Genomic DNA, 22,570 nt, shown 5'->3' with positions numbered 1-22,570 from the left:
TCAATGGAGGCCATCAAATGGATGCATATCACATCTAGGAAGCCATTTATCCCAGGAGGAAGCAACTCATCTCTTCTATCCATTGCCAATGTTTGCGCCGAACTACGACGCCAAACAATATAACTACTTGCATATGGCAAGCTTAATGCCACAAGACCTTTCTGGTAGCTCAAACTTGAAGCCTTCGCAGGACTCATCAGCACCCTCAAGGAAACCATGAAGTGCTGTAGCTACATAGGGCCAAGATAAGCAACACGCACCAAGGATTAATTTAAAGAGTTGTACTGGAGTTCAAGTTTTTGAATTGTATGTCACCTTTGTTATTGCATATTGGTACCTTGCAGTGACCACTAGATATACACTGAGCTTAATTAATTTTCATTCGAATAATGTAGACTACGCATGTTCTGGGCACAATATGAATTAAAGAAGAAAAAAAAAGGGCCCCTTAGTGGGGATATAGAATGAAAAAAATATATGCTCCACGTACGTACGTGGTATATATTTTTGTGTGTAGATAACTTAAGAATTAATGGAAGTTCTAGTCTTGAAGAGAAGCTACTAAAGCGTGTGCATATGCTTACATATATTATATATGTCTTTCTACATACTTATATCTAAGTATGTATGTATGTATACACACACTGGGGATCTGAGTGAGAGAGAGAGAGAGAAAGAGAGAGAGAGAGAGAGAGAGAGAGAGCATTGAACATAGACACGTTTCTATTCTAAATTGAAAAAGATTTCGTCAAGTTTTAAGGTCGGCAGCATCACAAATTCCAACTCGTTACAATCACAACGACATCAAACAAGGACTTGTTTCATTCAATTAATACACAGAGAGGTACTTTGCCAGCCACTCTTGTGGGTATGCAAGCTATAGTAGCAACCCAAAACTGAATTATAGAGGAGGAGTTCCCCAAGGAAGGGAATCCAGTACCGAGTTTGGTGGGGATGATGCTTGTGTTTTTTGGCTTCTTTGTTTGCTTTAGCAAGACAATAGAGGATGTTGCGGTAATTGTCATGACTGCGTAAAACCCAAGGAAAAGTTCTTGCACACACTCTCTCTCTCCCTCTCTCTCTCTCTCTCTCTCTCTCTCTCTCTCTCTCTCTCTCTCTCTCTCTCTCTCTCTCTATGTGGTGGGTGTTATTAGTAAAGGATGGAAAGTGGCATATTGCCTTTAGGTGGCAGCAAGTGGTCTAATGGAGAAAAGGAGAGATAGGTTAATAGGGTCTCCATGTGTAGTGGTCCTCTCATCACCCTTAAAATGGACCACAGCATCTTTGGTAAAGTTTCCTCAGCTAGTAGTTTCTTAAGTCATATCTACTTCTCCTACTACAAGTCTACATCTCTTTTCCTCCTTTGAGCTTTGCATTTATGGGCTTTGACAATTGATAAGGAAAAAAAGAAAGAAAAAGAAAGAAAAAAAGAGCCTTTTACCCAATTAATTGGATCTCCCTGGATACTTGATCAAGACAGTCAACCATGGCCAACTGATCTCCGAGCTACTTATTTTATTTTTATTTTTATTATTCAAGAGTCTTGCTAAACATGAGACTAGATAAAGCTTAGAGTTAACTCTCGCAGATACAAAGTATTAAGACCCCTCTAAGTTATATACTAAGTCGTCTAATTTAGACTTTAAGTTATGTATCGCCGAATTATTATTTTAAATTAAACACGGTTGAAATATTACTTCAAGTCTTCGCATTATTGAGTTGTTCCTCCAAGTCAATCATACTTTTAAATTATTAATCTAGCTAAGCTGTTGAGCCAAGTCACTACCGATCGCCAAATAATTTTATTCATAATAATTATTCTAGAGTTAAATTCAATTCTTCGATCTCCTTGCTTGTAGAGAAGGACGCTTAACAACTCTAGCAGAATTACTCGTAAAGGAGATTTCAAATTTTGTTGATCTGCAGAGACATGCACCGAAAATTTATATACCACAAGGTATAATATGTATTTGCTAAGCAATCCTGCTTTAAGATGTCAATTTTTAACCGACATGAAATTGAAGATATTAAACAAGCTTAGTTTTAATATAATCAAATTCAGATCATATTAATCCACCTAATCTGATTATGTATTCCTTACTTTATGATGACATGTTTATAACTCACATAACTCATTTATTACACCAAATTTTTTTTATGTTGATCAATAATTTGTTCCTGATACGTGTAACCCATTTAATTAATAGACCATATTTGTGTTTAAAATTTATTAATCCATCTAATAAATGGATCGTGTTCATATTCACGTTACTACGACCCGATCAAAACGCATCAAATCCGACCCCTCCACTAATCCTGGTAGTCATGTACTCATCTGGAGCAAATATATGACCCATTCCATGCGAGGACAAACTTCCAAGCCACTTTTAACCAGATCTGACCCACCGAAGGTCCTCTTATTTAAGTTTCCTGTTACCAATTCAGTACATTGCATGTGCACTTGGAAAATTAATTACATGGTGAAAGATTAGCTCATAAAATAAATGGATCCAAGTAAAACTTGCCAGGGTCCACTCATGTTAAAGCTTCAGCTCAATTGCAACCCTGTGGACCATGAGACAGACACCTTATCTGGGTTAAGGATATAGTATGAAATGATCACAGAAAGTGTATTGCAGTGTTCCATGCAAACAAAAATTCTTATCAGGAACATATTACTGGGATCAGAACTTACCAATATGGGGCCATCAGTTGCCCATACTGATCTTGATTGTATATATTGGTAAAAATCAAGGCAAAAGCACAGACCAACATAAATAACTGCAAGAACATCTTAGTTTTTATAAAATGGACCCAGTTCACCCACAAGTTACAACTCCTCAAGGCTGATCCACATGAAAACAACTCTTACTAGCTGTTTGTTCAGAACAACGACATAGCAGACAAACATATCTGCATAGTTATGGGAAGTAGACAGGCCAGTTGAAATAGTAGGAGTCCCTTAATGGCTTGCTCATGTACTGGTTCCACTGAAAAGAGAGAAAGCATACAAGTGTTAATAGTATGGCAACAGGTTAATAATACAAATGCTTAACAAACTGGCTCTGAACCAACTCTGTTCAAGCCTCCCTATATGGTCCACTTGCTCTGAACTGTTCAATCTATCAATTAGTCAATAATTGAACTCTAAAATCTGGATTCCCAGTGAGTTGCTTAAAACAAACAAAAGGAAAAAAGAGAGCTATTTGAAATTGACAAAATTGCCAAAGAGGACAGGATGATCAATCAATCATAATTCACTGTGTTACCTTAAACTGATATGGTTGCTTCTTATCCACGGCTTTCTTCCAATGGTAGTGTTCAAACATCATAGCTTTATCATGCCAGCTGCACAATATTTAACCAAGGATATGCCAGGTAAATAGGCATCTTGCACATAAGTTAGTATAAAAATTGATTAGTCGCCACCAAATAGTATATAGACCACATGATTGTTTTATAACATTCAAGAAATTTATCATGATTGAAGATAATACTTTTTCTGCAAGATAAGAAATAAGATCAACATTTTTGAGTCTCCAATTATAGAATTTCCAATAGTAGATGGCATCAAGATCACTTTTAGAATACCAATGAGGTCCAAAACTGCCTGTAGCATGAGTTGGAAAATCAAGGTAATAAATGATACATGAGAGAAGCAGGGCTATCAATTTAAACAAGCGGCTTAAGCTCGGCTTGGTTAGAGATGAGTCGAGCCCGAGCCGTCAAAACCAGCTCGAAATTAATATCGAGCCGAGCCTGAGCTGGAGCCGGCTCGATAGGCTCGGCTTTATAAGCTTGGTATAAAAGGGGTGAGAAAAATATCAATCCCCAAATCCCATTTTCGTATCCCCGCCTCCTCTGCTATTGCGATGCGCCGATGCTGCCTCATCCTCCTTTGCCAAGCCGTCACCGCTGTGCCACCTCATCACCAAGCCGCCGCCGCTGTGCCGACTCATCACCAAGCCATTGCTACAGTGCCGCCTCTCCCTCCTTCGGCAACAACAAGCCGCCTCGTCAAGTTATCGCAATGCTAGCAAATTTTTAGCTGATCGAGGTGGATTAGCACCTCCGCCACACATCTCTCCAGCACCGTCCCGCAGGCCCGATCTTCTTCTTCTTTGGCTCGACTTGGGGTTGATCTGGCTTGGTCTAGCTCGGCTTGATGATAGGCTCATTTTAGGCTCAAGTTCGGTCTGGCCTCGCTTGGGCTTGGCTCGAGTTGAGCTGAGCCGAGTCTGAACCGAGCCTGAGCTCAATTTTAAGGCTCGAAATTAATTTCGAGCTAAGGTTGAGTCAGAGTCGGCTGGCTCACACTCGACTTATTTACACCCCTAGAGAAAAGTTAAGAACTGCATCACGGGCAAACCAGATTATATAACTATATTTTTCATACATAAGATCACCTTTATGCATGCTTTCTAGAAAGTCTTGTATTAGTAGGTTACAACTAAATCATGGTATTAAGTTTTTGTGTTCTCACAAACCTATATCTCAATAAACAATGTCTAAGTCGTCCTCTTAAACTCTTCTAGATATATATATATATATATATATATATATTGATCCTCTGACATGATGACGACTTATGTGAATTGAAGATGTCAGAGATCATTACAGCCTCACCATAAAACCATAAAAGGCCAAAAGTCCCAACAGTACTGACTTCCTAAAGAATGATTAAATTTGCTTCCATCATGTGCTATTCTTTCTTTTAAGTCTTTCTGCATTCAGGGGGATTGGTTACTTATCCTGCAAATTGGAGAAGCTGAAGCTGAAGGGACACCGGCCGAAACTATTGAAAACAGAAACCTCTTTTTGGCCAGGTACGAATGAAAATTACACTCAACTTTTTGGACATTCCACTAATACTGATAGCTTGATAGGATCAGCTAAGTCATCTGATTTAATCTACAATAACTTCAAAGCAAAAGGATTCGGTATGAACATCTATAACAGAACTATAATAAGAAATATAAAGCTGCATTCTTGTGCTAGGGCAACAAATGGATGCTTCATATAAACCACACAAATTATGATCAATGTAGTAACTAATTAAAGATAATTCATTCTCTGTCATTCTGTGTTTCAAGTTGGATTCAGCAAGAACATGCTCAAGTTATTTGGCTCCTCATGTATCACCTTAAACATGACTAACAGCGTGTCAAAAGAATATTGAGTGCAATCTTATGGCCCACTTTTCTGAAGATGCAGTGCAGATCAAGAATGCATTACATTGACAAAAAGTTAACATAAATTCAACTTCATTCTAACTCACTGTTATTATAAAACTAAGTTCTACTCATATTTTGCCAACCAATACCATTCTGGGGATAAATGGTGTCTCCAATTGACGCAACAAAAACTAACAATATGGAATTTCGACATTAATAGGCACATCATGTCTTGAGATCGCCAAGAACCCCATGCTTTTTTCATAGCATGTCCAAGATTTTCAAAGTGCTCAAATATAAAAATATAAAAACCACTATTCTCGAACACCTTAAATTTTTAGATTAATTAGTGAGTTAACATGACATCAGACTAGAGATTTTGAGTTTAAATCCTATCAAAGCACATTTGTTGTTTAAAATATAAAACATCCACCCAATAAATTTAAGTTCAATTCTTGAGCTTATATGAAGCACAAAAGTGTGGGGGATGTAAAAGTATAAAATATGAAGACCATCATTTTCTAATAGTTTAAGCTTTTAGAGTAGCCGGTGCAAAGTACTATATCGTCTGAGTTATGTTTGTCCTAGAGCAAAGTAAAGCTCTATGGGCTACTTAAAGTTTATGCAATGTGGAACAAACAATTTTCGCATTGACGGGACATATGGATGCGTAAAGAAATTTTACTTAGTTAACATCACACAATCAATTGCTTACTGATCGTACTATATCCTTTCATAAAAGAAAGGCACTTCTACTAGCACATCAGTAGTGAACAGTCCTAGATTTTCCCTAGCTCTTCTCAAGTTCCATAGTCCTTATTACGCTTCATTTATACACGATGCAGTCACATTATCTCATATCATCCATAGATAACCAAATCCTCAAAAGGGCGGTCCCAAATCATTAACCATACTAATAGTAGATTTATCTGATTCATTTTCCACACTATACCCGTATAATGCAACTGTTGTGATAGAAAACAAGAAAACAATAATAAAGTAAGACAGTTACCGATAAAAGCAAATATTGATGCTTGTCACAAATAAAAAAAGTAACGAATTTTGCACCATTGGAGCTTCAATTCACCATCTTCTCCACAAATTTCCTCTCCAAAGAATATCATACAATTCTCCATTCTCTCACAAAAGATGCAATCTTTCCCCTCTCTCTCCTCTCATAAATCCAGACTCCGGTCATCTCCTTCATTTCCTCCTTGCAAGCGACTTAGCTATCAAATTGTATCGGTTTGTACTCGAAGGAACCAACACTTTATCAAACCAGCACACAATTCCACCAATACGAAGAAGGTAAAAGAGAAACCATGCAACCCTTACATTAGAACAGTTTACTTACTTGAACTGGTTGGAGAGCTGCCACATGTAAGGGTTGGACCAGGTGAGGGCGGAGAAGGCGAAGGATCCGATCCATATGTTCACGAACCTCTCCGGATCCGTGTGGGGAACTCCTGGATCGCCTCGATACGCGTTCCCAAAGTACTTCTCCATCACAAAACCCTCTCTTCTTCTCTCCTCTTCTCTCCCGAGCTATCGCTTGCTTTACTCGTCGCCCGGCATTATCTTGGATAATGGATAATTTTATCCTCACACCCGGTCGATCTTGCCCGTCTATGAAGAGATTAACGGTGGTGATTCATCTTGTGTTTATTTACCTTTTTGTTCCTCAACAAAGAGAAAATTGCAGACAAGTACCTCCATGTTGGTTTTTGCCACTTTTTAATTTCTACTATTGATGTGTAATATTACGGATAACACCCTTATATTGTAAAATCTTCATTTTAACCCTTCAATCGGTCGCTTGACATCGATCCTAGGAAATCCTAATCAAGTAAGAGAAGTAAAGAGGAAGGCCCGACCGGAATCTACGGCGATGGCCGCGAAGGAGAAGGGCGGCGCAGGAGCCGGCGGAGGGGGAGAGAGGTGGAAGGCAGCCATCGTCAACCTCTCGGAGATGGGATCCAATTTGGACTCACTTCAGAAGCTTCTTGCGAAGAAGGCCGTCTTCGTAGAGGAGGACACGTTCGCCAAGGCTTCCCTCACCGCCGACCAGGCTAGGACGATCAAAGTATGTCCTTCATTCCTCTCCGATCTCTTCTAAGATACCCACGAGTTCGTATGGCTCGAATCGTTCCCAAGATTGCGCCTTTTGCTGGTTTGGGTTGATTCCTTGTTGTTGTTTTTTTCTCTTTTTATAATTCGTCCGCCGGAGAAAATTTGGAGAAGTTTATGTTTGGGAAGGGTTGATTATGCACCAATCGATTTATTCGATTGAAATCTGCCTCCTTTGATCCAAATGGGAACACAAGATAACTGCAATCCATGAAATTGGATTTTTATCTGCAAAATTTCACCTTTTCTAGGTTTTATGTCTCTTCTTCCAATTGGTTCTTATTCTCCTACTTTTTGGAACTTGGTGCTTCTACATGGGATCTCTGTATGTCTTCATCTTGGGATACGTGGCCATTATATTACTGAATTAGATAGTTTGAAGTTAGCAATTGGGACTTTGTAGACAGACTAACTAATGGTTTCTAGGCTCTAGTTCAAGTAGGTAGGACATGGCATAATGAAGCAGCTCAACCTCATCTGTTTTTATCTGTCCCAACACAATGAAATAAAGCTTCATGTCTAACAAATATAGGGTGAAACAAGAGAATCTATAGGAAGTGGAAGGGGCTACTCAAAGTTGCTGATCTGAAATCGAGGGCAAAATGAAAAGTTTATGGCTACTCGCAAAAGGCCGCCTTTCCAATTGACAAATCTCTTGTAAAAACTGAATTTAGCAGTTAGTCAATGTATGCAGAATTTCAAACATAATAGTGATTGAGTAACAGGTAAACTTTTGGTGGAAAAAGTTGGAAGTTATACCTTATTGTATATCTTCCAATAGTTTGCAGAATCATTTTTTGACAATTCAGGCCGCAGCCCCTGTAAAATTTAATTCGTGAACAGCAGGATTTGAACCTGCGCCGGCAGAGCCCACATGATTTCTAGTCATGCCTGGTAACCGCTCCGGCACGTCCACTTGTAGTTTGCAGAATCATAACATTGAATCTGTCGGATAGAAGCATTCTTCAACATATATGCACGAATCAGAGAAAAATGGGAATTGTGTGTGCTGATGTAGTCTGTATTTAATCCTTTTTTTGCAATAGCAAGAGCTATGAAACTCTTTCTTGCCCTCCATTGAGTTCAGTGATCTAGTAAATAAATGGACCTAATGGGCCCATTGACATTTGAGGAATTGGAAATTTCCCACATTTACATGTCGAAAGGTCTTCTCGCTCTCAATGTGGGTTAAAGATAGCATAATCCTTAAAATGATTCTTTTTTATTTTCGATTGATTCAAGGACTCATTAGTTAGAGTAGGTCATCTATCTTGCATTGAAATTTGAGTATAGGTGATTTCTTTATTTTGCTTCTCCTACTAGTAAAGATTTTATCGTATTTTATTGAAATATTTGGCAGGCTGGAAAATGTCATATGGTGACTGGTGTGACGCTAGTAATGTGTGAAAACTTTACTTGAAAATTTAACCTATTGGCAGCCTTTTGTTCTACCAGTAATTGCATCAGTTCTCTTCTTCAGACTCTTGAACAGAGGGTGGAGACTTTGGAACGAGAGCTTGATGCAGCGATTGCAGCAGCAGCTCGAGCTCGCTCTGACAAACGGCAAGCTGAAGCAGCTCAGCGAGCTGCTGAATTACGTGCGCAGGAAATTACAAAGGAACTGGAGAACACTTCAAGTATCATTCTTCATACCTAATCATACTCTCTTTTAGATATATGTGTCAATTGATTTAAACTGTGTTACTGTATAAATGTAAAAAAAGAAGAAGAAGATGGTCTGCATAACAAGGAAAAGAAATTATATGTTTATATCACTATCATAAACTTTTGCTACAAAGCCTTTGAAGATCTGTGTTTGGCCTGAATTTGAAATCATTAGTTGATACCATATGCTTTTCTACACTTGCAGAGGTGTTCAAGTTGCACATGGAAGAGCTGCGAGCAAAACAAGAGGAGATATCAAAGAAAGACAGTGAAATCAAAGTTTTAGAAGCCATCATACAGACACTAAGTAGAAATGACTCTGTATCTGATGGCTGATATTAAGACTTTTTTCACCTACCACGGTTTCCTTTTCCTTCTTTTGCCAATTCCAAAGAAGTGCAATATCCTATCGTATTTATGAACTGAATTGCCTTCTTTGTAACAGCTTCACAGCCGTTTCTGCAATACAAAAGTTTATCGACAAGTTCTGTCATGCAAAACTTAATTCTTCTTCACTTTTGCACCGTCCATCTCTAAATTATTCTCTAAAAAGATTCTGAATCACAAGCTGCAAAAGTTCTCTCACAGGTCGTGCCTGTAAAGTTGCGGAATTGCTCTTATTTCTAGTGGGGGAAACTAGCAAGCAAAGATGAATCTTTCTTATAGCAAAGCGAAATGTAAAGATAATCTCGTGGTTATTGTAACTAGAGCTGGTTTTGGGTCTTGAGTCAAATGGTCTTTTTTCTTCTTCTTTTTTGTTACAAATATACTGAGTCACGGCGGCTGGGCCACAGAGCCTTGGGTCACGCCTGTGCCACAAAGGAGGTCAAGCCTGTGCCATGGCAGTCTCGCATCATCACTTCTTGGATGTTAACAGAGATGAGGAACGACTAACGAGCGACTCGTGATAGGAAGGTCAAGGCACCATGGATCTCACATTCTACATATCTTCACTCACTTTGAGTGATGTAACCAACCAGCTCCATCTTCCGGATTTCGTGACCGCACCTAAAGGAAGAGCATACGATCTGTTGGAAGCTACTTTGGAACTGTTGCATACTATCCTAAGATCGAAGAACAATATTTAAATATAAGATGCCATTTTCTCTTGCTGAAGGAGACACAGGTAAAGAGGGTGTAATTCACTCAAATGAAGAAGAAGAAGAAGAAGAATTGAAAATTTCTGGAGTCAAATGTGTATTAATAAAGACATAGATCATATATTCTCCTGTTCCCATTTGCATTAGATAGTTATGATAATAGAGTCATCATCAGCCTTTGTAAGTCAGGAGTGAGAGCTTTAATCACCTGAAACCATGAAAGGCCTCAGTCACTTACCTGCCACCTACCTCTGTTATTATAAAGCATAAAGTGAACAAAAACCCCCTCAAATTTCTCATGGAATCCAATCTATTTGTTATGCCCCTATGAGGCAGGCTGCAGGCATGGTGCAATGATGCTGCTCATCTTCTCCACATTGCTTTCCCACAAAGACAAGTCTGAAGCAACTTGAAGCTATCTTTTTGGGAGAGGGGGCATGTGACATGTGAGAACCATTTAAGCAAACTTCTACTCTATGAATTAATTGGAACACTAACCTTCCACCTACATTGTTTATTAATCATCAAAAAAGGAACCTACCAAATAGTCATTCTTCTTGAACTGGGAGTCGCAAATAAATTATAGAGAGTACAATCTTGACATGAAGAAATCTCCACATTCTCTGCTCTGGATGTCAAAGTTGAGTTTCTTTGCTCCTTTTTTGGGGTCAATTAGCGTGAAATGAAGGACTGAATGCTTCATTGTTGAAGAAATGGAAGCAATTTTTTATGATTGAATTTTGAATTTTGAATACTTTGGCTATTTTTTTCTACGTTTCCTGAAGAAATAAAAACCCACAGAGCCTAATTATTTTGAACAAGTCAAAAGCTTAGTATCCATTCTTACTTGGCAACTTCGAGTAGCAAAGACTGGATCCAAACACGTACACACTCGGAAAAATCTATTTATTGTCTTATTTATTTAAATTCTAGGGGTTAAACTGCTAAATAGCCCGACTGCAGGAAATTCCTACACCCGAGGTTGCAGACAGAATCCACCGACCACGGCCCTCGGATCGGGGGACCCATTAGTTTCCGTTGAATGAGGAGTGCACGATCCACAAGATAGTGAATGGGTCAAATTCTGGGTGCAAATTATGCTTGGAAATGTATGGAAATTTTGCGTTTGACATCCAATGTTTTTAGGGAATTCTTTTTTGGTATAAGAATCGTAATATACAAATTCAAATGGAGTTTTATGCGGTTTGATCTTTTTAGTGCCCGTATAAGTATCTTTCGGGTTCTCTTTTTCCTCCGCCGTCTTTCAAAAATACTACTAGACGAGACGAAGAAAGAAAGAAGATTGCAGCGCAAATCCCCTCTCAAATCCCTAGATTTCCCAAAATCCTCCCAAATTTGCTCTGATTCTCTCATGCGCTTGCCATGGGCGCTCTCCTATCGTGCTTCTCTGACGGGGAGGAGACTAAGAGACGGCTGCCGCCGGGTCGACGCCGCGGCGGTGTGACGTCGTCGGCGATGGCGGCGGCGGGGGCTCTGGGGTCGAGTGAGCGGTGGAGGCGTCCAGGGAGGAAGGAGATGTCGGAGGAGGCTTTGATCCACGAGCAAGCCCTCGCAGCGGCGGCGGCGATCGTGCTTCAGCATAACGGCAGCGGAGGAGGCGCCGCCGCAGTGCCGTTTGATCGGTCAACGTCGTTGAGACATCCGGGTCCTGGGCAGAAGAAGCAGGCGCTACCGAGGAGCTCCAGCTCGCGGCCGAGGTCGCTCGCCGATCAGGTTCTGCAGCCCCAGCAGTTGGTTAATCAGGTTGGATTTGATTCGATTAATTTGGATTATATGACCGATTGGGTTACTTTCATTAGTATTGATTGGATGATCAAGAAAATTTTGAACTTGATGCATGGCATGGTTATAATTTATAGTTTTTAATAATATTTTTTATATGTGAAGGGGTATTTTTTTAATATCGCGAGTAATAGATGAGTGTTACTAATTTGGAGAATTATGGAATATACGTAGACAATCAATAATTTATTTGGAAACTTGTTTGAGAAGTTATATATGTGTATCCGAGGAAACTATTTAGCTCCATAAAGATAGATCTCCCTGCAATTTAGTGCAGCGGGAATGATGAAATAACTATCCTCTCTTACTATCTCCTATCTGTTTCTTGAATATTGTTTTCTCCGACTGTCTTTTTGTTTCAGATGTTACACTTTACTCTTTGATAAGGAGATATGCAGCTTTCTGTTTATGTTTGATCCTCTTGTTCTCTTGTACACGAATGTCACTGTTTTCATGCGACTTGACGCTGGTGGATCCTGTGCTTACATTTTGGTGATCTCCCTCCAGTTTTTTCTTTATAGCTCTTTGATGTTCTACAATAAGAAACTAAATATTATTATTCCTCATATACTTGTCTATGGACGATATATGATATAGCTTCCACTCGGATACTGTTCTTCTAATATTGACAATCACGATGAACATGTTTTCTTCTACCCTTCTCCTTTATCTTGTTGATTGTGTAATCCATGGTTACTTTTACTTTGAAACAGGAAATAAAAGTTGATGATTTGGAGACCAAAAATATTGTTCTTGTAAATGGTGGTGGTTTTGGTGCTTGGTGTTGGTACAAAACTATAGCACTTCTTGAAGACAGTGGGTTCAAAGTCAATGCTATAGATCTCGCAGGCTCTGGAATTCATTCTTTTGATACAAATAAAATAACCAGCATTTCTGAATACGCTGATCCACTTACAAGTTTTCTTGAAAACCTCAGCGATGGGGAAAAGGTTTACATTCTTCCTTATATTCCCAAGCATTATTCTTATAACTAGTCCTAAGTGATTGTACTTTACTTGGTTATCATTTTCTCTTAGTATACTTCTAAATTGTTGGAGTAATAACACATAAAAAAATGTCATTAAAGACATCCTCTAGGCTCTATCAAATTCTTGTCAGTGATGCAGCTGTATCTTCCATATGGCAGATGCCCTTTATACTGAGGTTGTTAATTCCTCTTTTCTGGTTATAAGGAGCTGCAACTGAAGAATCTGAAAGCATGGTTTAGAAACACTTTTCATGTGATGCATACAACTTCTGGTTGCAGTCACATCTTTGAAAATTATAATTGGCTGTATTTTCTGCAGGTGATTTTGGTGGGGCATGATTTTGGTGGTGCCTGTATATCGTATGTTATGGAAATGTTCCCACATAAAGTTGCCAAAGCTGTTTTTCTCTGTGCAGCAATGCTGACGAATGGCTGTAGTATTCTTGATATGTTCTCACAGCAGGTTTTTATCCATCCTTGCAATGATACAATCACATTTAGAACTCTAGTTCATCTCCTTAAGATTATGGGCTTGTGATTTTCTCTTGATTGAAATCTCAAATTGAAGATGAATTTATGGATATACTATTCTTAGAATATTGGTATATTTCACACCTACATAAAGAATCAAGGGATGATTGTATTCTTTGTATAGGACCTGAAGGTATGAAGTTATCTCAAGTTGAATTGAAAGATTCTAAAAGATGATCATTCAAAACTGTGATAGACTAGAGGTTATGATCTGTAGTGTGTGTGTAGCATGTTAATTACGTTGTCACAGAAGATGATGCTAACACCAATCTAACCTCAATCTCCATTATAGGCCGACACAAATGATCTGCTTCGACAGGCACAGATGTTTGTCTATTCAAATGGGAAGGACCAGCCTCCTACAGCTATCAATCTCGATAAGGCTTTGTTAAAAGACTTGCTGTTTAATCAAAGTCCTGCTAAGGTATGTATTTCTGGTTGATTGAGATAAAGAAGATAAAGTTGAGAATTTCTTATTACAGCATTATTTGGTGATCTCTTACATTTTGTTGGTTTCCCAAGGATGTTTCCCTGGCTTTGGTTTCTATGAGGCCCATCCCCTTTGCACCAACATTGGAGAAACTCTCTCTCTCAGATGAGAAATACGGATCAGTTCAGAGATTCTATATAGAGACCACAGAGGACAATGCAATTCCTCTCTCTCTACAGCAGAGCATGTGTGAAGCAAATCCACCAGAAAAGGTTTTCAGGCTGAAAGGATCTGATCATTCGCCTTTCTTCTCAAAGCCACAGGCTTTGCACAAACTCTTAGTGGAAATTGCTAGGATCCCCTCAACCCAGGTTTCTTGAGATGATTCTTATCTAAAACAATTTTTTGACTGCCTGTAATGGGGAACACGTAGATGCTTGCTGCATAGGTCAAAGATGCGCGAACGATTAGCCTCTTGCGATTTGAATGCTCAACTACAGTGGCAGGTCACTCTACAGTATTACTTGTGGATACTCGGGTAACCTGTTTCTCCATATTTATGTTCACATTGATGTAGTATCTGCTGACAACTAGTAAGAAGACTTTCTCCAAGTTTTAACCCATTCCTGTCTTTCCAGAATCTTGTTGTATTTACAAGTATATGAACTTACCTGTCATGTACTAATAAAAAAGCCAGATTTAAGATCTTCTTCTTCTTCTTCTTCTTCTTCTTATATTGAGAAGAGGTCTCATTATAGTGTTAGAATTGCAGTGTAAATTCATGATAGCTTTGGACTTTTATATGCAACTCATGCTGATAAGTAATCTCTGAATTGGAAAAGTTAGAAGGTTAAGTTGCTATATTTTAGATACTGGCCTTTCTTTTCATCTTCAAGTTGTTGGAATATGTTATGGTTCTCTTGTAACAGTAGCAATAACAACCATTCTTTACCTTATCCAATTAATATTGATTCATGGAACTAATGCCTAGCATGAACCAGGGACCATCCGACTACTCCTCCTCGTTCAAAAACATTTATTTTCTTATTTTATAATATAACTCTTTACCGATTATAAAATACAAACACTATTTATTAATATTATATTTTATGCCACACATAAACCTAATTACTATTTTACTTTTAAACTCTATTTCATCAATTTATTTTATATCAAATCAAAAAACATTCATAGTAATTTTGTATAAAAAAAATATACTTTTTGACTATTTTTTCATTCACTTCCTATCACATTAAAGTTAAATACATATTTATTTTAAAAATAACGAAAATAAATACTTATTTTAAAATTAATTATATATTTAAACTAAACGAGAGCTAAGGATAATAATTGCCAGCGTGAACTTAAGCAGGAGATTATGCTTTTGTTCTTCTTTTGGTACAAAATGTTCAAAAGAAATGGGCCCAACTAAATTGTCCTGGTCTTACTGCATTCTAAATCCCTTCTTGAAGCATATATCTCTATATTTATTTGTATGTTGAGTGTGTACATATTTTTCCTAAAGAAAAATACGTCGACTCTATGACCCGGAACTGCTGCCAAAATAACACTTTGTTTGCTAATGAACGAACACCTCTGAGATTAATCATATAGAAAAAAACGAAAGGAAAAAAATAACAAAGCTTTTCTGAAAAATACAATGATTCGGAGTAGTCTACATGCAAATACTAGAATTAGAAGGATCAAATCGCAAAATGGATATATATATATATATATATATATATTTATTTATTTATTTCCCTCTCCGTTTTGCCCTCGGCTTCTCTATAAAATCCAGGAGGAGTCCCTTCCCCTTCCGCATTGGTTGCTCATTTTGCCGATCTATTATTCTCCGGTCGGATCCGAGGTACGAAATCCTATCCCTAACTCTAGACTTGTGCTTTCTTACAGTGGAATCTATTCTAGTTTCTTCATTTCTACTGCCTTTTCTCGTCACATCTCTGATCTCTCTAGGAATAGCACTAGAAAATGGCGTTCCCAGGCTCTTTTTTCTGGCCATAAATGAGCCATTCGGGCGACAATTTGAATCTTTTTGAGGTTATATCGTCGATTTGATTATCTCTTTTGGTACTTTTAAAAGGATTGATGTTTTCTTTATATTAGGATATGAATCGGATTGTTTCTAAGATTTGTTTGATAACAACGATTGATTGTGGCATTTATGAAGTAGATTGATAATTTCCGTTTTCAATTTAGTAAATTTCCGCCCAAGATGATACTTTCCATAAGATATGGCATGGGCGTAGAAAATGATTTAGAGCTGGTAATAATAGGTCAAAGAACTACCGAGTGATTTAAAAGAAGCACCTTTTAGACTCTTTACGCGTAAATACCTTGACAATCCTCCAAACCAAAGGACTGGAATTTTAAGGAGCCGGAACTTCTGTAATGGCTATGAACTCATAATCAAGTTTAGAATTCTATTTCCTGTCACTTGGTATATTTTCTCAGTTATTTCTAGATACTGGAGAACATTTGAAATTGCATTTGTGCTAAATTTATGGTTTTTGAATGTCTTCACATAGTTGCCTTGGCAGGATAAGATGGGTCGTGGGGTCAGCAGTGGAGGAGGTCAAAGTTCTTTAGGCTACCTATTTGGGAGCGGTGACACTCCCAAATCGGCTGCCGCTGTGGAGAATCCTGCACCAGTTCAGAAACCAGTTCCTCCACCACGAGTTGATGTCAGCAAGCAGAATCCAGCAGGCATCCCAGGCAGCCACGCTAACAACTACCGTCGAGCGGATGGCCAGAACAGTGGCAATTTCATCACGGTATGAACTTATTGGCTCAATAAGATGTTGTGTAATTCATGCATGATTTCTTTATGGAAGGCACTGTGCAAGTAGAAGGGAAGTTCTTTATATTAAATCGTCAATCATACTTCTATAATTGGTCCTTGCATTTAAACATCAATTACCCATTTTATTAAGTACCAGCTTTTCCGAAGAGTACAGTGTTCCATTTATTATGTCCTTATAAAATCTGTTGATATGTCTTTATAGTTAGCATGGGCTTGGTAAACATCTGCTTCTTATCTAAGCCTAACTAATTTTAGACTCAGCATTGATTTGTGTTGATTCTTGTATACTGATAGATCAGTCACTTATAAGTCTGCATATAAGAATTGGTCAAAAGGTCACCATTGCTGTAATTACTCAAATAAGAGTTGCACTAGGAGATGCAACTATCTCAGATTTTGGTTTCATTTTAAGAGTTTGTTTTCTTACTTTTTATTATATGTTTTAAATCTGGGATCTATAGTTGAAATGTAATCACAACTTTGTTAGATCCATCACCCAACTAAAAGATAGGGCTACACGTGGTTAGAATATTATCACAGACTCTCTTTGATACTATTCATATGCGGTATAGCAGAATCCAAAATCTAGCAGCAAAACTTTTACGAGAACATAGAAGGCACACACTGATATCATTAGCACACTTCCTGATTATTTCTCTTTGCATTTAGTTTTTTTAAGCATGGTGCAATCTTCTCACCCTTCTTTTCTGTTTGTCTGCAGGATAGACCTTCTACAAAGGTGCATGCTGCTCCTGGTGGTGGTTCTTCCCTTGGCTACCTATTTGGGTAATTATGATAAATCTGGCTGATTTAAACAGCACATGTGTAATAGATAAGGTGGTTGACATTTCTTTCATGTTAAGGAAGGACGATCTTTTTAATTTTAGTTTGTCCAAAACCCTTTGATATGTATTTATACCTTCGCGTGAAAATTGTTCCATTAGGAGCTTGGCTAAGCAAAACCTGTTGGTAATGCAACAAGAAACATTCACCCCTTGTCCTGTAATTATATCTCCTGGTTCAGTATCCATATTATTACATTTCCTCTTTATTTTGACAAGTTTTGTCTTGTTGACTTGTCTTTTAATACTTGTAGTGAGATGGTCCGTATAACTGTCAAATGGTAGAGACAAACATTCACTGAATCCACTGTTAATGCTGTTTAAGGGTCTTTGTCACCTGAAATCAACAAATGAATGTGTCTGCTTCATGAAAACATGGATCTCATCTGTCCCGTTCTGCATCTGATATAGAGGCTACTCCACCAAATTATTGGTCCATCGGGCACGAAATGCTCAATCATATATATAGTAGTTCAATCAATCAATTTCCTAGAAAAAAACGTTATGAGCTTGTTTGTAGATGAATACAAAGCATCCTCATATCAAACTTTAATTGCCGATGCAGACAATGAAATTAGATTGCAAGAACTAATAAATAACTGTTTCAAGATAAATGGCAACAGACTCCTGTATATGCAACCGATCAAATTGCATATATATTGATAACTAATCTTTACCTGATAAAAGAACATTGCAGATAAATAGAGATGCACAAATATTATCACTTGACAATCAATATACTCCTATCAAGTTGTAACAGCTATCAATCTTACAGTATATCCTGTAAGAAGTATTCTTCTATTGAACCTGCTGTGTCTGAGTACATTTCGAAGTTTGAAGAATTGTAGAAAAGATGTCTCAAGTACCGCACTCTGTGAAAGGCAACAAATAAATGAAATACTCATTTCAGACTTCTGAAGCAAAAAAGCATGCTATTTAGAGGAATCAGTTTCTGCGACAGACGGCGTCTGCAGCAACTTCTGCTGCTCCTCATCATCAGGTTCAGCCTTTATTTCAGTCTTTGGTGCCTTGGGCTTTGTGGTGGATTGCTGGTAAAGAATGCCGCCAGACATGCAGATCAACAACCCTACAGTTCCCACCAAGGAAGCATGCTTGTCCCAAATAACCAAATTAATCACAACTGTAAGGAGTTTGTTCACTATACCGAGCACTGTGAAGCCTGTTGCTGAGATTGCACGTCTACAAGAGAACCCAAAGAAAGATATCGACAAACCAAACAAGCATGATAGACCCACTGGCAGTATCACTTCATAGGAATTCCAATTCGAGACTTTAGCACTGTCATCCTGCATCTTCTTTAGCTCCCCCATTATAAAAAGCTCAAGGGGAAACAACATTAGTGCTTCCAAGTTGTTGTACAGAACAAGGCCCCATGTATTAAGTCCTATAGTCATGACGACATGCTTGATATATACAAAATCTACTGACATGCTTGCAAGATAAGCCAATGCCCAACAGTAGGCCGTCACAGTGAACTGGTAATCAGTGAGAACATAGATCACACTGCCTCCGAATATAGTGGTAAGAGAAAGCCATGTTTTTAGTGACGGCCATGGTTGATGAAGGTAGAGTGTCTCTCCAATGGCTACAAATATGGGAACAGCAGAGCGAAACACAATGAATGTATCCACATTGGCATGGAGGAGAAGTTCACTGTTTGTGAAAAGGGAAAGGTAAAACATTATAGCAGCAGGTAAGAACTTCCACATGGTCCTTAGGTTAAGAGCATCGTGCTCGATGATCTTTAACCATCCGCACATTAGAACTCCAAGCACACTGGTGGAGTATTGCAAGGCTGTCAAGGCACCAGGGTAAGGAAATTTCATAACTGCCCATTTGTTGATTATGGACAGCAGCGATGCCGACAAGCAGTATCCAGCAGCTATACCATAGACAGATGCTTGCTGGATTAAGCTTACAAGGGTGATTTTCCATGTCGCTTCAGTACTTAGTGTGGAATTTGCATCATTGGTAGCAGAAGAATCGTCCGTCGAGGCATCAGATATATTAGACATCTGCAGGGGAAGAAAATGGTTTCAGATGGAGCATCACGAATGTGGAGTGAATCCAAAACAGCAAAATCAGTTAATAAGAACTTTAGTGTGTCTGAGGGTCAGTTTTTTTCTGTGTATTCACCTGAACTTTAGAGTAGCTTCTAAAAGGAAAAGGAGATCCTACTCTTCTAGATTTTTCTGTCACTATAAAATAACTGAACCAGGTTTCACGGTCAACTGCTACTAAAAAGAAGTTTTTTCATTGCAAGTAAGAACATCAAAATAACCATTCCTCTTCTAATCAGTGTTCTTCATCGCTGTATATAACCCACTGAGTCAAAAATCAGAAGTCAGATCATCACCTGCCTCTTGAAAATCCTCCAAAACCTAATTTATTTATTCTTGCCTAACATCATCTATAACAATTCATATAAAATTGTCTAAATTATGTCTCTTTGAATCATCGCACATCTTCTCTCTCTGAAAGAATTGATTACTTGCTATAAATTGTTCATTCTATTAAAAAAACACTAATTATACTACAGTAAAATTCTGAATCACAACAGCCATTTCTATTCCACACCAATGTTCTTTATTACTGCATACACTGATCAGCAGAATCAGAAAATCCAAACTGACCTTCCTCTTCCGAATCCAAATTAATCCTCCACAGAAACTATCAATATTATATAAAACCGATCATCTACAATGTCAGTCACTTTACCATGAATGCTTTCTCCCTGACTTTTATCTTTTTCAAAGAGATTCCTTGGATCTCAATGAATTCTAGATGAGGGGCGTGGATTTACAATATGATATGGAAAATATTAGATACAGAAGCAGCACAAGCTGAGCACAACAAATTTGGGCAATCTTCTGACCCCAAAAACTAGTATCATCTTAGTGCAAAAAAAAAAAAAAAAAAAAATAGAACAACAATCACAGAACAACATGGAGAAAACAAACCAACAAAAGGGCCAACAAAACTTGTTTATAATATCAGTTTCCTTGTAGAATATACAAAGAAGAATTCAAGAACAAGAAACCAAAGAAATAGATCTTAAAGCAAACCAATGTCCTCTATAAAGAGATCACCGATATGCTAGTCCAGAAAATCAGTACCTTGAAACGGGCTGCTCGAGGATTCGCCATTTATGTGAAGAAGAACACAGAGAAGTAGGAGGAAAAAAATGTGAAGAGGATGAAAAGAGACACTGCCCTCAAAGAAGTTAACAGAGCATAATCCGAAGAAGGCTTCCTCCAACCACATGCAAAGGGAAGTCAACGAAGTAGCACATCGCAAGCACTTGGTAAAATAGAAAAGGGAGAGACCAAAAAAAAATTAAAATTAAAATAAGCGAGAGTTCATGACCATAACACAATTGCCAGGTCAAAGAAGAAGGCTACAACTATCCAAGTGATAGAAACTATGTACCTCGCAAGCCCTTCCTCTAGAATCCAATAACCTTGCTGTGTAGACTTATTCCAAACAGGACAATACCCTTCTGCCACCAACTCGCAGAAATTCCCAGAGAGTTTATGAACACGACACACATAGAGTCTTACTGAGAACTTAGGAAGCAGTCAAAAGTGAATCTTAAGCTCTTTAACCCCCAAATTCTACAGTGCGGATGCGGTGATGTAAAAGAGTCTCCAAAACACTTGCAGAAGAACAGTGACACATTACCAACCAGATATCATATATTGAGATAAAGGTAGCATCTTTTAGATGGAGTTGTGTACAAGCATACTAGAAAACACGAGCAAACAACTCGATGTCCACACTCTATTAAAGTAGAGATTGGTAGGTACATAACCAACACTAGTATTCTGACAGTTCCAATAAACAACGGTCATTTGTAGCAATTCCAAGAACTAGTTAATACAAATGCAGCACAAGAAACCCTAAATCTCAAACTTAGTCAAACTCAAACAAGACAACACCAAATCACTGACTCTTCCTCGATTAATCAAACATAATTTTACGGGTTACCAACATCAGAATCGGCTCAAAGTCCGGGGAAGCGAATCAAAATCGAATTTTTTCCAAACGGGCAGGCGGGTAATTTGAGGACAAGAGGGATTTAATGGGAGGAGTCGTCACGACAGTCCTCCAATACGAAGCTCGGATCTGAGAGAAAGGAAAGCGAGCGGCGCGAGGCGAGGCGAGAAACTGATCCGAGATTTCGGAGACGATATCTCGAGGCGGCTCACGCTAGCCGCCCCTATCAAGGATCCGATGTCAAGTTCGAACAGCGAAGAATCAAAACATACTGGACCCCACCTGCTTTCCTACACGTGGTATATAGATAGGAGCACTAAATTTTATCCGGTGTTTCCTGAAGTGAGAAGAACACGGTAATCGTATAAACAGAGGCTTGCTCCGCGACTTAACATACCACTTTCTCTCTCTGTCGGCGGTCAAATTGACAACTTTTATAACCTTTAAACTCAAAACGATCCAATTGTATACTGCCAAGTGTTACAAAGCAGTAAATTCCTGAATCGAGCCTTGCAGAGAATCCGTCGCGAAGAGTAATAAATAATAAAAAATAGTAGACTACTAGCAATCAATTTTAGAAAAGTAATACCCTAAATAATTATTATAGATAAAAATTATTAGTAGTTTAATATAACTTAGTTTGATAAAAATATAAAAGAGTAGTAGAACATGATAAATATAATTGAGGTTGGTAGGAGAAGTCTACTATACCAAAAAGAAATAGCCCTATCAATCAATGCAAATATAAGTACCTATAATTATTGTTATGCATGAGTTTGTCAGTTGTCACTAACTCAATAATTTATTTAATTTTGTAAAATAACTCAATAATTGAGTGGTTTTCTTAAAACCAGAAGTGATCTTAGAATTTATATTGAGAATAAAAATCCAGATAATAAAAAGTTAAAGTCAAAGTCAATGAATAAAATGTGTTAATCTTGTGAAATATTATAGTTGCTTAAATAGTTATTAGAGATTCAAAACTAGGGTTTAAATAATTGAGTGAGATGGGTCATGATGCAAGGATGGTTTTTTTTTTAAGATTGGGTAAATATAGAGAGCAAGTTAAGAA

At 38.0% G+C, this 22,570-nt stretch overlaps 5 protein-coding genes and 1 non-coding gene across 10 annotated transcripts; 3 read left to right on the top strand and 3 right to left on the bottom strand.

Moving 5' to 3' along the window:
* Nucleotides 1-2,778: 2,778 nt before the first annotated feature.
* LOC140773382 (uncharacterized) lies at nucleotides 2,779-6,752 on the bottom strand. Its single transcript, XM_073115897.1, has 3 exons — nucleotides 6,529-6,752; nucleotides 3,270-3,348; nucleotides 2,779-2,990 (listed from the first exon to the last, which is right to left on the bottom strand). Exons 1-3 carry the CDS (start codon nucleotides 6,678-6,680, stop codon nucleotides 2,922-2,924), a joined length of 300 nt encoding a protein of 99 aa, XP_072971998.1. The 5' UTR covers nucleotides 6,681-6,752; the 3' UTR covers nucleotides 2,779-2,921.
* A 243-nt stretch (nucleotides 6,753-6,995) lies between these two features.
* LOC140773381 (uncharacterized) lies at nucleotides 6,996-9,466 on the top strand. The gene is made up of 3 exons (XM_073115896.1): nucleotides 6,996-7,257; nucleotides 8,782-8,938; nucleotides 9,172-9,466. Exons 1-3 carry the CDS (start codon nucleotides 7,063-7,065, stop codon nucleotides 9,300-9,302), a joined length of 483 nt encoding a protein of 160 aa, XP_072971997.1. The 5' UTR covers nucleotides 6,996-7,062; the 3' UTR covers nucleotides 9,303-9,466.
* On the bottom strand, nucleotides 8,136-8,217 carry TRNAS-AGA (transfer RNA serine (anticodon AGA)). Its single transcript has one exon. It is a non-coding gene; the product is annotated as a tRNA-Ser (tRNA).
* Nucleotides 9,467-11,289: 1,823 nt separating the features above from the next.
* Nucleotides 11,290-14,523, top strand: LOC140772844 (putative methylesterase 11, chloroplastic). The gene is made up of 5 exons (XM_073115059.1): nucleotides 11,290-11,830; nucleotides 12,583-12,819; nucleotides 13,177-13,320; nucleotides 13,681-13,812; nucleotides 13,911-14,523. The coding sequence occupies exons 1-5, from the start codon at nucleotides 11,450-11,452 to the stop codon at nucleotides 14,196-14,198; spliced, it is 1,182 nt and encodes a 393-aa protein (XP_072971160.1). The 5' UTR covers nucleotides 11,290-11,449; the 3' UTR covers nucleotides 14,199-14,523.
* Nucleotides 14,524-15,562: 1,039 nt separating this feature from the next.
* On the top strand, nucleotides 15,563-17,699 carry LOC140773750 (protein SPIRAL1-like 3). 3 transcript variants are annotated; one of them, XM_073116469.1, is made up of 3 exons: nucleotides 15,563-15,685; nucleotides 16,377-16,610; nucleotides 17,361-17,699. In XM_073116469.1, exons 2-3 carry the CDS (start codon nucleotides 16,383-16,385, stop codon nucleotides 17,427-17,429), a joined length of 297 nt encoding a protein of 98 aa, XP_072972570.1. In that variant the 5' UTR covers nucleotides 15,563-15,685; nucleotides 16,377-16,382; the 3' UTR covers nucleotides 17,430-17,699. The 3 variants fall into 3 exon arrangements, with proteins under 3 accessions (XP_072972570.1, XP_072972571.1, XP_072972569.1); XM_073116470.1 differs by having other exon boundaries at nucleotides 15,583-15,685; nucleotides 16,365-16,610; XM_073116468.1 differs by lacking the exon at nucleotides 15,563-15,685 and adding an exon at nucleotides 15,740-15,876.
* Nucleotides 17,700-18,115: 416 nt separating this feature from the next.
* On the bottom strand, nucleotides 18,116-21,602 carry LOC140773749 (GDP-mannose transporter GONST3-like). 3 transcript variants are annotated; one of them, XM_073116465.1, is made up of 3 exons: nucleotides 20,932-21,599; nucleotides 20,619-20,802; nucleotides 18,116-19,517 (listed from the first exon to the last, which is right to left on the bottom strand). In XM_073116465.1, the coding sequence occupies exons 2-3, from the start codon at nucleotides 20,646-20,648 to the stop codon at nucleotides 18,414-18,416; spliced, it is 1,134 nt and encodes a 377-aa protein (XP_072972566.1). In that variant the 5' UTR covers nucleotides 20,649-20,802; nucleotides 20,932-21,599; the 3' UTR covers nucleotides 18,116-18,413. The 3 variants fall into 3 exon arrangements, with proteins under 3 accessions (XP_072972566.1, XP_072972568.1, XP_072972567.1); XM_073116467.1 differs by lacking the exon at nucleotides 20,619-20,802 and having other exon boundaries at nucleotides 20,932-21,602; XM_073116466.1 differs by lacking the exon at nucleotides 20,932-21,599 and having other exon boundaries at nucleotides 20,619-20,914.
* Nucleotides 21,603-22,570: the final 968 nt, after the last annotated feature.

The sequence above is a fragment of the Typha angustifolia genome, chromosome 13 (assembly GCF_048772165.1).
Source record: "Typha angustifolia cultivar Huaian chromosome 13, ASM4877216v1, whole genome shotgun sequence".
NCBI lineage: Eukaryota > Viridiplantae > Streptophyta > Magnoliopsida > Poales > Typhaceae > Typha > Typha angustifolia.
The sequence above is the reverse complement of the archived record's forward strand: the minus strand, read 5'-3'. Positions and strand labels throughout refer to the sequence as shown.